The sequence below is a fragment of the Triticum dicoccoides genome, chromosome 6B (genome assembly GCF_002162155.2).
Source record: "Triticum dicoccoides isolate Atlit2015 ecotype Zavitan chromosome 6B, WEW_v2.0, whole genome shotgun sequence".
NCBI classification, from domain to species: domain Eukaryota; kingdom Viridiplantae; phylum Streptophyta; class Magnoliopsida; order Poales; family Poaceae; genus Triticum; species Triticum dicoccoides.
The window spans coordinates 95,643,913-95,659,817 of record NC_041391.1 but is presented as its reverse complement, the minus strand read 5'-3'; the positions used below and the strand labels follow the sequence as shown (position 1 = coordinate 95,659,817).

The 15,905-nt window shown below is 43.2% G+C and overlaps 1 protein-coding gene across 1 annotated transcript; it reads left to right on the top strand.

Annotated features, from left to right (window-relative positions):
• The first annotated feature begins 267 nt into the window (after positions 1 to 267).
• On the top strand, positions 268 to 4,119 carry LOC119322609 (NADP-dependent D-sorbitol-6-phosphate dehydrogenase-like). Its single transcript, XM_037596097.1, has 6 exons — positions 268 to 537; positions 835 to 929; positions 1,885 to 2,002; positions 2,098 to 2,230; positions 3,356 to 3,575; positions 3,719 to 4,119. Exons 1-6 carry the CDS (start codon positions 402 to 404, stop codon positions 3,947 to 3,949), a joined length of 933 nt encoding a protein of 310 aa, XP_037451994.1. The 5' UTR covers positions 268 to 401; the 3' UTR covers positions 3,950 to 4,119.
• The last annotated feature ends 11,786 nt before the right edge of the window (positions 4,120 to 15,905 follow it).

Below are 15,905 nucleotides of genomic sequence, written 5' to 3'. Positions count from 1 at the left end.
CGTTGAGCCCACTTTTACATCCGCACCGACTTAAACTGACGCCAGCGGCCGAAATTAGTCGCCCCGTTGGAGTTGCTCTAATTGTGCTTAGCATGGGTTATTATCTTACCGTACCACGGCTGTTATTTTAGTGGAAGGCGGATCTGCGGGAGAGATGCTCTTATGAGGAACTCGGAGTATTTTGGCTCTACAAAGTTCATCATCGAGCACGCGATTTCCGTAAAAGCCACGTGTTAAGCTTTCCACCACCAGTTCACTCACCAGAGTCCAACGGAATCTTTCTTCCCCCTCTACTACTAGATGCCTAGAGGGTGCTGACTCGAGTGCAGTGTACTGCGTTTCCTTCTCGTCGTCGGTCTTCTTATCTCATCCCCGACTCCGACGAGCCCAACCGGCGACGGATGGCGGCGACGAAGCTGAGCAGCGGGCACGAGATGCCGGCCGTGGGGCTCGGCGTCTGGCGGATGGACTCCGCCGCCGTCCGCGGCCTCATCCACTCCGCCCTCCGCGCCGGCTACCGCCACTTCGACTGCGCCGGTACGCCCCCGCCCCCCGCTCTTCACGTCTCTCTGCGCTGCGCCCACCCAGATCCCCGATCCCCATGAATCTCGCACCGCCTTATCTAGGACGCTTGCGCGTGTCGCCGGGGGATCCCACATTGGTAAAACCAAGTGTCAGAGTTCGTGTTGTCTTCAAGCAGTAGATTTGCAAGCACCGAAGAAGTTCTGCATCACGTTTATTCAGCAGTACTAGATCTTTAATTTACAGTGTTGTTTATTCGAGAGATTTCGACTGCGCTGGTGTGCTAACCGGGATTGCTATCTGGTGCTGCAGCTGACTACAAAAACGAGGCTGAAGTTGGCGATGCGCTGGCGGAGGCATTCCAAACTGGGCTTGTCAAGAGGGAGGATCTTTTCATCACTACCAAGGTTATTATTATTTACTACAGTATTTATTTATTTTTTGAATCGTGATTGCAGAAAATGGTATTGGAATAAGAATATACCGATGTTTTCTTTGTGTTGGATATGACACGCCTACTACCCCTTTGTGCTAGGACCTGAGCCTATTAACAGCTGTGTCCTATGAGCAGATTACATGAGGTTTTGTATAGAGAAGAATACGATAAACATAGAATTTCAAGGCATCTATGGTTAAACCCACCTATGATGGTGTATGGCTGGATGTGGCATTCAAAACAAAGACTCAGTGAAATCATATGGTTGGTCTAGCAATTGGAGAAAAGGTGCTGCATCAGTCAGCGCTAGGCGTATACTGATGACAAACTTATTTAGTACTCCCTCCGTCCCAAAATTCTTGTCTTAGATTTGTCTAAATACGGATGTATCAAGTCATGTTTTAGTATTATAGGTACATCCCTATCTAGACAAATCTAAGACAAGAATTTTGGGATGGAGGGAGTACTGGTTAAAAAAATGCTGAAAACGCTTGAAGGTGCTCCTGTGACTCAGATGGAGCAAGGCTGTGTAGTTATGCACTGAATTGTGAGTATAATGTGTTGGAACCTTAAGTACCGTCTATTGTTTTGACTAACTCGGCAGAAGATGTTGTGAAACTAATCTCCTAGACTTAAAAAGCAGCAAGGCTGGCTTGTAGCAATCTTGTTTCCACCATGGTTAGCTTTTACGGTTTCACACACCAATGAATCAGATTTGTTTTTTGACACTGGCATTCAAATATGAGCTCTTGAATTTCAAATATCAGCATTTCTTAATTTAGAGTTGTTATGGGGTTGTGGTACTAAGTCTTTTTGTTTACACCCCATTTCACTCTCAACATAAAAAACCACTCAAATGATGTTGCAATCTTCTTTCTCCAACATATATTGCGTTTTTCAAAGCTCCATGTTTGCTGTGATTGCAGTTGTGGAACTCAGATCACGGTCATGTGGTTGAAGCCTGCAAGGATAGCCTGAAGAAGCTGCGATTGGATTATCTAGATCTCTACCTTATTCACTTCCCTGTAGCTACTAAGCATACTGGTATGATCCTTGTCTTTATCCTACCTAACATGGAAAGAATACTTTATGCCATTCAATCTAACATAATTGAGTATCTTAATTTTAACTGTGTACAGGAGTTGGCACAACTGGCAGTGCTCTTGGTGATGATGGTGTGCTTGATATCGATACCACTATCTCATTGGAGACAACGTGGCATGCAATGGAAGATCTTGTTTCCATGGGACTTGTTCGTAGCATAGGAATTAGGTAAAGTACATCATGTTACCATTGGTTCTTCGGTCTTTCCTTAGTCTGTTAACTCTATTTTGAATTATCGAGGCATTTGGTCTTGACTTATTTAACCTGTGTAGATATTATGATGCGTCACTTGGGTCAGCTAGTTGATGCTGTCCCCATTTCTCCTAGTCATGGCCACAGTTTAGTTTACTTAGTATTGCAACTGTTCAGCTTGTTCCATTAGTTTACTATACCCTCTGTTCCTAAATATAAAACGTTTTGGCAGTTCAATTTAAACTGCCAAAACGTCTTATATTTAGAATGATTTAGTCCTTCTGGTTCTTTCCATTTGTTGGCTTACTGGTTGCTGTGCAAATTAGTTGCTGGCCTTGTTGCCCAGAGTTTATCTCCATATTTTCTAAATAAAGAGTGTGAGATATTATTCTGTAATCTTTTCAAGTCCTGGTGAACCTGAATTGTCATAAATTGATTTTGTTGATTCTGTACTATGTCAATTTGTGTTTAGTTGTTCATGGCTTCGTGCTTCCATTGTACAATTGTAGAGTATGCTATTGCCTCTAGGTCTCTTCCAAATTTACGCAGTCTAACATATTTAAAGATCTGAATAGCTTCCATGTGAGTTTACCTTGCATATTGTCCAAGCAAAGACCCTTTAGTTTGTATTTACTGCAGCAGAATGGCACACACCGGGTGCACACAACAAGGATGGATGCGTTTCAATGTTTGTTCTTTGCAAAGCGAATTTTGTTATGTTTGCACAGTGCCCTTAGTAACAAATAGTAAATGCATCCCCTGACCATTTGAGCTGTAAACTTGTGCATCACCGTTAGAATGATAATTCTACATGCTCTCTATGACATTGTGTGATCTCTAACTAGCTGCAACTTAACAGTCTACAGTAATGTCAGGATCTAGACTACTCTGGTCGTAGCACTCCCAAGTGCCAATTTTGAACTTGACTACTTGAGCTGTGCATATTCAGACTAACCAGAATCGAACTGTAATAAAGCCCTGCATCTCCGTAGTTCCATTATGTTGTGTCCACTTCCGTCGCGATTCGAGATTTCATGGCTACCTCTCATGCTGGAGGAGAATTTCTATTTCTTAAATCTAACCCTTGAATTATTCATGCAGCAACTACGACATATTCCTCACCAGAGACTGCTTGGCGTACGCCAAGATAAAGCCTGCGGTCAACCAAATCGAGACACACCCTTACTTCCAGCGTGACTCTCTTGTGAAGTTCTGCCAGAAGCACGGAATCTGCGTCACCGCACATACCCCCCTGGGTGGCTCTACCGCCAACACCGAGTGGTTCGGCTCGGTCTCATGCCTTGACGACCCTGTCATCAAGGTCAGTATCACAAATGGCCACATGACCGTTTCATGCTCTGCACAGAAGCACATTCCATTCCAGTATCTAGAAAACGAACACTTTTGCAAGCCTGGTTTGGTGATAGTTGTTTCTCAACCTGCTTGTTGTGCTGGTGTTTGCAGTCTCTGGCTGAGAAATACGGCAAGACGCCGGCGCAGCTGGTCCTCCGGTGGGGCCTCCAGAGGAACACAGTGGTCATCCCCAAGACCTCCAAGGTAGAGAGGCTGGAGGAGAACTTTGCGGTCTCCGACTTCGACATCTCTGGCGAGGACATGGAGAAGATCAAGGCCCTTGACCGCAGGTACCGCATCAACCAGCCGGCCAAGTTTTGGGGCATCGACCTCTACGCTTGATTCCACTGCATTATTTGCTACCCGGACAATAGAATCAATAATATGAGAGCTTATCATTACCTTAAACGAACTTGAGTTGTGGATGATGTATTTGCAGCACGACCAGTCACAATCAATGGCTATTAAATACCCCTGGTCCCTATCTACGATCTTAACATTGTTGTTCTACATGTTTGCAAGCGCATTACCATAGGTTTCCATAATGTTCTTCTGGTGGTGAGGTAATCCGTAAGCCCTCTGGCTTGGTACTTTTGCATCAGGTAGTACAGGTATGGTGTGATCACAAGTTCTCTGGGAAGTGCAGTAGGTTCTTTGGAAGAGCTCACTGAATTGGTCTACTATTGCCTGTATTGCTGGGAGTGGGTTGGGAGTAGGAAGTTCAGTTTGCTTTTCCTAAATTAATAATACTGCTCCACACTGTGTACTAGTACTTTTTCCACATGTGCTAGTGGGCAAACTCTTTCGTCGTAAAATTTGACATATCTTCCATAAGGCATATTTCTTTTAAGTTAAACATCTTTCGGTTTTCTATTTGAATTACTGAATCCAATCAGCCCCCAAGATGAATGAATTCAATCCACAATTGACTGAATTTCTGTCCTTTGAATTACTGAATTTCTCTCCTTTGAATTTCATACTGACAACTATGAGAAATGAATTCAGTCCACAGTTGCATTAGCAGCAACCACTTTAATTTTCTTTGTTAGTTCTAACTGACACCTTGCTTTCTTAGCAAATTCTGTTGTAATGAATGTAGCAGTGCTACCACTCAATTAGGGCAATAGCATTAGCATACCCCATTTGGACAGAAACTACAAGTGTATTTTGTTGCTTCAATGACAAACAGAGCATGCATAGAGAATTAGAGATATGTAGTTGTTGCACTTGAGCCGGGTCACTCTGTTGTTCCTCTTCATCATGACTACCAAATACAACCTCCGTCCCATATGAATTGTCACTGAAACGGGTGTGCCTACACGTATTTTAGTGCTACATATATCCGTTTGAGCGTCAGTTAATATGAGACGAAGGGAGTATATGATTTCTCCATTTTCAGGGAAGTTAGCTCATAATGCTTGAAATTGACTACCTTGAGAGTGTCTTCACACCTTCTTGTGCCCTGGAAACCATGCTTCCTTACATTCGTAGCAGATGCCTTTAATCCTAGCCCACTAGATAATTACACCTGCAGTTAGCAGCAGCTGGTTTTGGTGCTTCAAAGATTGCATATCTTCTAACTGTATTCTCTTGGTACTGCATTTTAGGCATTTTAGGCTGTCTAACAGAACGAGCCTGTTCATTCTTCTGGCCACCACATAGTGATGACCCACAAGTATAGAGGACTTATCATAGTCCTTTTGATAAGTAAGAGTGTCGAACCAAACGAGGAGCAGAGGAAAATGATAAGCGGTTTTCAGTAAGGTATTATCTGCAAGCACTAAAATTATCGGTAACAGACAGTTTTGTGATAAGATAATTCGTAATGGGTAACAACAAGTAACAAAAGTAACTAAGGTGCAGCAAGGTGGCCCAATCCTAATTGTAGCAAAGGACAAGCCTGGACGAACTCTTATATAATGCAAAGCGCTCCCGGGGACACATGAGAATTACTGTCAAGCTAGTTTTCATCATGCTCATATGATTCACGTTCGTTACTTTAATAATTTGATATATGGGTGGACCGGTGCTTGGATGCTTCCCTTCCTTGGACAAGCCTCCCACTTATGATTAACCCCTCTCGCAAGCATCCGCAACTACGAAAGAAGAATTAAGATAAATCTAAGCATAACATGAAACATATGGATCCAAATCAGCCCCTTACGAAGCAACGCATAAACTAGGGTTTAAGCCTCTGTCACTCTAGCAACCAATCATCTACTTATTACTTCCCAATGCCTTCCCCTAGGCCCAAATCATGGTGAAGTGTCATGTAGTTAACATTCACATAACACCACTAGAGGAAGAACACCATACATCTCATCAAAATATCGAACAAATACCAAATTCACATGATTACTTATAACAAGACTTCTCCCATGTTCTCAGGAACAAACGTAGCTACTCACAAAGCATATTTATGTTCATAATCAGAGGAGTATTAATTATCATTAAGGATCTGAACATATGATCTTCCACCGAGTAAACCAACTAGCATCAACTACCACTATTGGAATCGGCTTCTTTGCCGTCCGCCATGGCGGACGGCAAAGGCATACAAGGCGGACGGCAAAGTCCTTTGCCGTTCGTCAGCTGACGGCAACAGGTCCGACTGAATAGGCTACTGCAAAGACTTCTTTGCCGTCAGCTGACGGATGGCAAAGATGAAACAGTCTTTGTCGTCAGCCGGCTGACGACAAAGGTCTTGGACAACACATGTGACAATGTCTGGCCGTTAGGGGGCTAATGGTGAGCTTTGCCGTCAGCTGGCTGACGGCAAAGTAACCAAATAGGACAACCCCAGGTTGTGCAGGAAGGTGCCACGTGGAATCTTTGCCGTCTGCTGGCGGATGGCAAATTTCTTTGCCGTCCGCCAGCGGACGGCAAAGATCCTGTATAGCCCCTGTTTTTTTTCTTAAATTCATTCAATTTGAACACACAAATTTCAACACACAAATTTCACAAAAGACATTATAACCAACAGACAAGTTTCATCATATATACATACATAACCAATCCATCCATACATATTACAAAAGTTTCACATTGTTCATCCAACACCATTATCCATCCATCCATATAACAAGTTCCATCCATGCAAGTTCATCGATACAAAATAAAAGCAGAAAGGAAAAAGAAGCACTCCATCCATGCAAGCGTCTACAAAATGGGAAACAAGAAAGTTAGAAGAAGAAGAAGAACATGAAGAAGAAGAAAATGAAGAAGAAGAAGAAGACTTGAATAAGAAGTAAGCATACTTAGGTAAAATGGAGCTAACCTAGCTAATTATGCCATCTTTGAGTGAACTAAGCATATTATGCCATCTTGGTCATTTCGGAGCTAACCTAGGTAAACTAGGTCATTTTGGAGCTAACCTAGGTAAACTTGGTCATTTTAGAGCTAACCTAGGTAAACTAGGTCATTTTGGAGCTAACCTAGCTAAAATGGATCATGTTGGAGCTAACCTAGGTAAACTTGGTCATTTTGGAGCTAACCTAGCTAAAATGGATCATATTGGAGCTAACCTAGGTAAACTTGGTCATTTTGGAGCTAACCTAGGTAAACTTGGTCATTTTGGAGCTAACCTAGCTAAAATGGATCATATTGGAGCTAACCTAGGTAAACTTGGTCATTTTGGAGCTAACCTAGGTAAACTAGGTCATTTTGGAGCTAACCTAGCTAAAATGGATCAAATTGGGGCTAACTTAGGTAAACTTGTTCATTTTGGAGCTAACCTAGATAAATGGATCATATTGGAGCTAACCTAGGTTAAATGGGTCATTTTGGACCTAACTTAACTAATTATGCAATTTTTGAGTTAACTAAGAATAATTATGCCATTTTTTACACAAGTAAGCCAAGTGTATGCCATTATTGAGCAAACCTAGGAAACTAATCATATTAGAGATAACTTAGCATATTAGAGCTAACTTATGTCATTTCGGAAGAAACAAAGCTAAGTATATATAGATCATTCTGGAGATCTGACATACCTGACATAGTTCACTCCTCATTCTTCTTCTCCTTCTCCTTCCTCATCCTGATGCGCCAAGAGCGGCGAGGCGATGGAGGCAGTGGGATGTAGTATTCTACCACAATTGGCATGGTCATGTCGCCCGACTGTGGGATCGCCGACGCCACCACCATCGCGAGGTCATTGTCAGGCACCACCACCATCACGAGGCCATCTTCAGGCAGCACCATCGCTAGGTCATCCTCAGCCACCACCATCTCTTGCCCATCGTCAGCCACCACCATCACCACGTCATCCTCAGCCACCACCATCTGTTGCACATCGTCGGCCTGCACCTCCTCATCCCCACTCTGCTCCTCTTCTTCCCCACTCCATTCTGGATCATCCTCGCTGCTGCTTTTGCTGCAGCCAAAGTCGCTGCTGCTTTGGCTGTAGCCAGAGTCGCTGCTGCTGCTCCCATTGCCTGACCAAATGCAACAATGACCGTTAACAATCGATGTGAGACAAAGCAAAATATAGAGGAAGAAGAGGCAGAACGTACTGGCATCATCATCGTCCTGGTAGCGCATGCGACACATAGTCGTGTTGAACACCTTCACGGTTAGCATGGCGTCGCCGTCGTACCTGAAGAGAAGGAAGTACTCGTGCCGTAGGTCGTAGGCACGGTAGAACAGCTCCCAGCCACGACACAGGTACATGTGGCCATACCTGATCACTGATACGTCTCCGTCGTATCTATATTTTTTGATTGTTCCATGCCAATATTCTACAATTTTCTTATACTTTTGGCAACTTTTTATATTATTTTTGGGATTAACATATTGATCCAATGCCCAGTGCCAGTTCCTGTTTGTTGCATGTTTTATGTTTCGCAGAAACCCCATATCAAACGGAGTCCAAACGGGATAAAAATGGACAAAGATCATTTTTGGAATATTTATGATTTTTGGAAAGAAAAACCAACGCAAGACGATGCCCAAGGGGGCCACGAGGCAGGGGGGCGCGCCCCTGACCCTCGTGGGCACCCTGTAAGGCGGTTGACGCTCTTCTTTTGCCGCAAGAAAGCTAATTTTCGGAGAAAAATCTGGGCGAAAGTTTCAATCCAATCAAAGTTACGGATCTCCGGATATATAAGAAATGATGAAAGGGCAGAATCTAAAGAACACAGAAACAGAGAGAGACAGAGAGACAGATCCAATCTCGGAGGGGATCTCGCTCCTCCCACGCCATGGAGACCATGGAACAGAGGGGAAACCCTTCTCCCATCTAGGGAGAAGGTCAAGGAAGAAGAAGAAGAAGGGGGGGGATCTCTCCCCCTCGCTTCCGGTGGCGCCGAAACGCCGCCAGGGGCCATCATCATTACCACGATCTACAACAACACCGCCATCATCTTCACCAACATCTCCATCACCTTCCCCCCTCTATATTCAGCGGTCCACTCTCCCGCAACCCGCTGTACCCTATACTTGAACATGGTGCTTCATGCTTCATATTATTATCCAATGATGTGTTGCCATCCTATGATGTCTGAGTAGATTTTTGTTGTCCTATCGCTAATTGGTGAATTGCTATAATTGGTTTAATTTACTTGTGGTTATGTTGCTGTCCTATTGTGCCCTCCGTGTCGCGCAAGCATGAGGGATTCCCGCTGTAGGGTGTTGCAATACATTCATGATTGGCTTATAGTGGGTTGCTTGAGTGACAGAAGCATAAACCCGAGTAAGGGGGTTGTGGCGTATGGGATAAAGGGGACTTGATGCTTTAATGCTATGGTTGGGTTTTACCTTAATGATCTTTAGTAGTTGCGGATGCTTGCTAGAGTTCCAATCATAAGTGCATATGATCGAAGAAGAGAAAATATGTTAGCTTATGCCTCTCCCACATAAAACTTGCTATCGGTCTAGTAAAGTAGTCAATTGCTTAGGGACAATTTCACAACTCCTACCACCACCTTTTCCACACTTGCTATATTTACTTTATTGCTTCTTTATCTAAACATCCCCTACTTTTTATTTACGTGCCTTTTATTATCTTGCAATTCTATCCAACAACACCTACAAAGTACTTCTAGTTTCATATTTGTTCTAGATAAAGCGAACGCTAAGCGTGCGTAGAGTTGTATCGATGGTCGATAGAACTTGAGGGAATATGTGTTCTACCTTTAGCTCCTCGTTGGGTTCGACACTCTTACTTATCGAAAGAGGCTACAACTGATCCCCTACACTTGTGGGTTATCACACTACAAGAAATATGCTCTCTTGTGACCTCCACTATTGGTCACTGAAAGGTCATAGTTTTTCATTTGCGACCTTTTTGTGACCAAAAACAGAAGGTCAAAAGCTGAGGGTCGTAAACTGACTATAGCGACCTTCTCTATGAGAAGGTCGTGGACGTTTATGACCAAAATATTCCTACTGTGGCATTTTGGTCACTAGCAGCCTCCCCAGTCCACATAGGCATCCAGCATGGCAAGCTGATGTGGCACAAGATTCAGCCCGGTCCAATTCGATTTTCTACATGGGCCTATCCCAACAATTCGGCCTATTTATGTTTTTTTCTGTCAATTTTTGGTCAGGTTCATGGGCCAAGCCCTACAATTCGGCCTTTTTATTTTCTGGGCTTAGGCCATTTTGTATTCCGTTTCATTCAGCCTTTTGTTTTTGTTTTTCATAAATGCATAATATTCCAGTCCACTATTGTTTGGGCCATAGCCTTTTTAGAGCCCAAATATTATTCGATCCAATAGACGAACATTCGGCCTTTTTCATTCACAGATTTCAATTTTACACATTTCAACAACAAACAATCAATAATTCTCACAATTAAATGATCAAATCCAAAAATCACTCTATGAAACTCAGAACAGCACATCTGCATGATCCATCAAGTGTACATACAATTAGAAACAAATACAGAGGCACCAAAACTATTGTGCACATCTCCAAGCTTCTTCTAATCTTCGGTCACAGCAGCAGCCACCTCGGTCGCTTGCCTCGCACTGGCGAAACTTGACATGAAAATATATTATGAACATACCATTCAAGAAAATGACATTTATTTAGAATGATAACACAAATTGAGCTAGCTAGTACCATGCTTTTTGTTCTCCAACTAGTTAAAATGAGATACCCACTCATACAAGAAAACAGATACACAGTGCAAGAGATACCAAAACAGATACACAAGTTGAGATGTAGCAGGCAGATTCATCAAGTATATATCATGATGTGTATTCATCATATAGCTGTTGAGATCCACCAATGCTCAATGCCAAAAATGTAAGATAATGGTTATGGAAAATAGTAAACTTGTAACCAGATTTAAAACAAAGAGAACAGCAAGGTGATGCCATGACCAAATGCTAACCAGAATGCTTTTAATAAAATGGATTGCTTCTAGCTGTTGTAGTAACGACATGTAGGTTCTATCAGGCCATGATCAAGTACTCCAAACCATTGCATGCTTTGCAAAATAAAATACTAGATGAATGTCACTAACAGGAGCACTAGGTGATTAATGGAACAAGACATGGCATTGTATGTCTGAAGACAGGTGCTGCTTGCCGATGTTCTTCGCATAACTATAGGCTGATCGTCAAGTTAGCATTACACAAAGCAAAAAGGAAAGTGAAAAAGACATGGCAGCCTATAGCTATGCTGAGAACATAGACAAGCAACACCTGTCTTCAGATATTGTTGGCTTGCAGCCACAGGTATCCGTGCTTCATGTCAGGTCCAGGAACTCTTTATGTGCACATCAAGGCAGAATAGCAGCCTCGGTCGTCCAGCCGCACTTCGCTGCAGGAAAACAAACAAATGGCTGAAGCATCTTGGTAGAAACATGATAAAAAACTGCCAAATGGACACTAGCAGCAAAAATATAAATCAAATTTTCTATGACACAACAATAACATCTTTAAGTAAAGTAAATTCCATGGCATAAACACATCAATTCATTCTGTTTGTGTGTCTTGTAGGTCTGAAACAACTCAACTATTGTACGTGTGTAGTACTATGTCAGTAAGCAGCAGAGGAGATTTAAAAGGAAGGACCATGTATGTGTGTGTAGAAAACACACACAAGAAACACTGAACATGATCTATTTAGTTTGACAGTTTCCATTACAAAAAGGAGATTTGTGGTTGTGTGCATCATGTCATATACTTGCAATTTGTCATGCTGTTTTCAAGTTGCGGACACATAATACATTTGCCAGGGAAATAAAACTAATGCATGGGGTGTAAATGCATTTCAGCTGGGGAGAAGACGTTGAGAGTGCAATGGACTACACTGCTAGTAACCTGACAGAAAAATCTTGACAGGACACACTCCAACAAGGTTTGTAATAACATGTCGCAAAAAGGTGGCCATTCCCCATAAGATAGAGCTACCTAATGTAGCAATAACATTCGATTCAAACTACTACACACCCTCTTGCATGTCTGACTACAACCTACTAGTAGCAAGTTACAGTAGTTCTAAAATTACATCGAATATCAACAGTGCAGGGCACACCACAGCTACTCACTACTCCATTAGTTAGTCCGTACCAACCACAACCACAACTCCATAGGCATTGCTGATTGAGCTAAACCGATTTCAACTTGCGGACAAAATTAGCTAGGGATGGGAGCAATAAAACAAGTATCAGTCAGCTTCGACCATGGCCACGTATATTGTCCAACTCGGGACTGGACACAATCAACAGAGACGAAATTCACAATTGACAACAGCTCCCACCAGATGGAGGAAACGAACCTGTCGTGGATGAGCTTGACGCTGGTCTTCATGCCGGGCCTGGACCAGTTGTAGGCGATGGATCCCGCGACCCCCATGAGCCACAACGTCCCTGCAAGCACACACGACAGAAAAAGGGGATCAGATTCAATTCAATCACATGGCAAGGAAAGAAGCGGAACAGAGAGGAGGAGCTCCAGCGGCGGAAGGGGAGTTCCTCGCGGCGGCAGGGCATGGAGAGGGAGAGAGCACTCACTTGGCTTGAGCCTTTCCCTTGGGGAGGACGGTGTGGTCCACGGCCGGCCTGATCTTCCATGCCTTGTTGATCTAAATCTGCGAAAGGAATCAGCACAAGAATAAACCCAACCACCAAATCACCAAGCAGGATGCAGAGGAACCGGGCGAAACTCGAAGTCGAAGTACCAAATGCCGAGTACGACGAGGGATAGGACCAGGACGCCCGCTCGCAGTCGGTGGTGGCGACCATGTCCACGACGACCTCCTTCTCGGGCCGCGGGATGAGCACGCCGTCTAGGACGGCGACCACCAGGTCCTTCTAGTGCTCGTTCTCGAGCGGCGCGGAGGAGGTAGGGCGCCTCCGGATCGCTGCTGGACGAGGAAGGGGCGGAGGCGTCAGCGAGGAGCCAACGGAGATGGTGGTGGAGGTGTGGCGTCGAGGGCGGGATGAGCGCAGCGGCCCTGCGGCGGAAGGCGGCGAGTGAGGCCTCTGGGACGGGGTGGGTCGACGGGTGAAGGAAGAGCGGGCGTCCTCCGGAGGCGAGGAGGAGCGGAGTGGGTGGTGGCGCGCGGGCGCGGGCGGCGGGATCAGCTTGAGGTAGGTGGCGGCGGCGAGGACTGGATCTGAATCGGGGGAGAGGGGAGAGGGGACGGGAGGAGTGGATTTAGGGTTTGGGCTGCGGGTGGGTGGGTGTATGGATGGATGGATGGATGGATGTGTGCCATGTCATCAATCCATGGCACAAACATCTCCACCAATGAAAATTAAACTTATGTATATGTGTTTTTTTCTTTTTGTTTCTCTTCTTTGTTTTCACCTATGTGAAGAACCTATCAAATATTAGTTATAAAATTGGACCGCAACAATTTTCAAAAATATTCGACCATGTTTTATGTACAAATGGACCAAATGGTTCCCTCTTAAAAGTTTTTCGTCCAACTCTCGTCCATTTTTCGAGTGTTCAAAATGAGTTTTTTGTGAAGAACCTAGCAAATAATTGTTGCAAAATTGGACCAAATAAATTTTATAAAATTTTAGGCCATATTTAATGTATAATTGACCAAATGGTTGGGTGTCAAAAGTTTTGATCAACCACTCGTGAAAAAGACAAATTCCTGCCCATTCAGCTGGAAGCGGGTCAAATTTGAACTGCAGTTGCCTCATATTGTGCACAAGGGTGCATCTTGGAATTCCAAACAATGTTGCCTAAGGAAGTTTTCATTTTCTTTGCACGGAAAATTCATTTTTCATTTTCCGAGTGCCCAAAAGGAGGTTTTTTTGTGAAGGAACTACCAAATAATTGTTGCAAAATTGGACCAAATCATTTTTATAAAATACTAGGCCATATATAATGCACAATTGACAAAATGGTTGGGTGAAAAAAGTTTTGATCTACCTCTGGTGAAAAAGACAAATTGCCGTCGATTCAGTTGGAAACGGGTCAAATTTGAACTGTAGCTGCCTCATAGTTTGCTCTTTATTTTTTCCAAAAATCATTTCTAGGTACATAAGTATCTATTTAATCATAGAAACACCAAAAAAATTCCAAGATCCAACCACTAGCTAGGAACGGTCAAGCCCACCGTTTTGATCGCATTTTGAAACGGGCATAAAAAATTCAAAAAAAATCAAAAAATTGGAAAACCTTCGCATTGTGTCATTATATGTGACCAAGTTTCCAGGAAAAATAATAAACATGTAATACTGTAATTATTTTAAAAAAGTGTTCTCAGAAAGGAGCTATCAAGCGTGAAGATTCACGGCTTTCAAGCCAAATGATCAATCTTATGGCCACATTCATGGCATAGTTTGTTTAAATGATCTCATATTGTGCACGAGGGTGCATCTTGGAATTCCAAACAATGTTGCCTAAGGAAGTTTTCATTTTCTTTGCACGGAAAATTCATTTTTCATTTTCCGAGTGCCCAAAAGGAGGTTTTTTTGTGAAGGAACTACCAAATAATTGTTGCAAAATTGTACCTAATCAATTTTATAAAATACTAGGCCATATATAATGCACAATTGACAAAATGGTTGGGTGTCAAAATTTTTTATCCACCTCTGGTGAAAAAGACAAATTCCCATCGATTCAGTTGGAAGCGGGTCAAATTTGAACTGTAGCTGCCTCATAGTTTGCTCTTTATTTTTTCCAAAAATCATTTCTAGGTAAATAAATATCTATTTAATCAGAAATACATGGTTTGATGGCGATACATCAAGGTTTGGACGGTGGCCGAGGGCCCCAACTCTAGAGCGCGTAAGCTCGCATGCCCGCCGAGTGGTCACCGCTTGACCGTGGCATTGCCATGTGATCTGGGCGGCCTAGGCATGTCTAGTGGGTTGGGCACTCCCCAGGTAGGTGCTAGGAAGAAAATCACAACATAAGATTCTCACGAGGAGACCGATCGATGCTCAAACATGAATAAGCAGCCAAGTGTTTGATTTGCGGTACGGGAAATGCACATGGCTAATGGGCATGAGTTTTGGCTGAGGATGATCAGTTACTAAGAAGACCGTCTTCACAAATTTTCACCTCAAAAGGAGGAGCCTAGGTGGTACTTGCTTTACAAACTACCACACTGGACATAAATACGAATGTTGAAGCTGGGCTCAAAATAATGAATGGATTGAGCTGGCATTTGGTGGAGGATGGTTATTTGGGCATAGGAAAGCACTGTAGAAAATGGATACCATTTGGACATGCCAAAGTGGTACTTCCTTCACAAAGTGCTACTCTGAACAGAATAGGAAAATGAATATTGTTGAGTTATTTTTGAACTAGGCAAGGAAGGTTTTTTACATATTTGATGAAGATACGATCCAAACAATTTATGAGATTTTTTTGGGGAATTTTTGGAATGACAGAAATATAGGTTGCTTCACAACCTAGGGCAAAAACTGCCACATGGACATGACACCTAGGCAAAACTGATGAGGTGGCGCCTAGTCATCACAACCAACCACAATCTACAAGGCTATGACCATCTATTTTGGTCGTTAACAACTAGAAATAAGGCAGCGGACCAGCCCTGTTTGCTTTGTGACCATTTGGTGTAAGGAAATTACGACCTTTCTGACCAAAATGGTCGCAATGGTTTAGGGTTTGGAGCCCCCCGAACAGCTTTTGACCAATTGGTCTCAAATGGTCATAGATCTATGACCAATTCTTCCAGGGTCACTGACAAAAGGTCACTAGTTGACATATTTCTTGTAGTGTCAACACCTTTTTCTGGCGCCGTTGCCGGGGAGTCATAGCGTGGGGTCAATATTCTCGTGTGTACTTGTTTGCTTTATCACTAAGTAATTTTTATTTGCTATTCTTAGTTGTTTTTTATCTTTAGTTATGGGTAG

Excerpts from the sequence above, each read along its gene's own strand:
- LOC119322609 (XM_037596097.1), top strand. The coding sequence starts at position 402 with ATGGCGGCGACGAAGCTGAGCAGCGGGCACGAGATGCCGGCCGTGGGG. Across the intron at positions 930-1,884 it reads ATCTTTTCATCACTACCAAG|TTGTGGAACTCAGATCACGG; the intron begins GTTATTATTATT and ends CTGTGATTGCAG. Across the intron at positions 3,576-3,718 it reads TTGACGACCCTGTCATCAAG|TCTCTGGCTGAGAAATACGG; the intron begins GTCAGTATCACA and ends TGGTGTTTGCAG.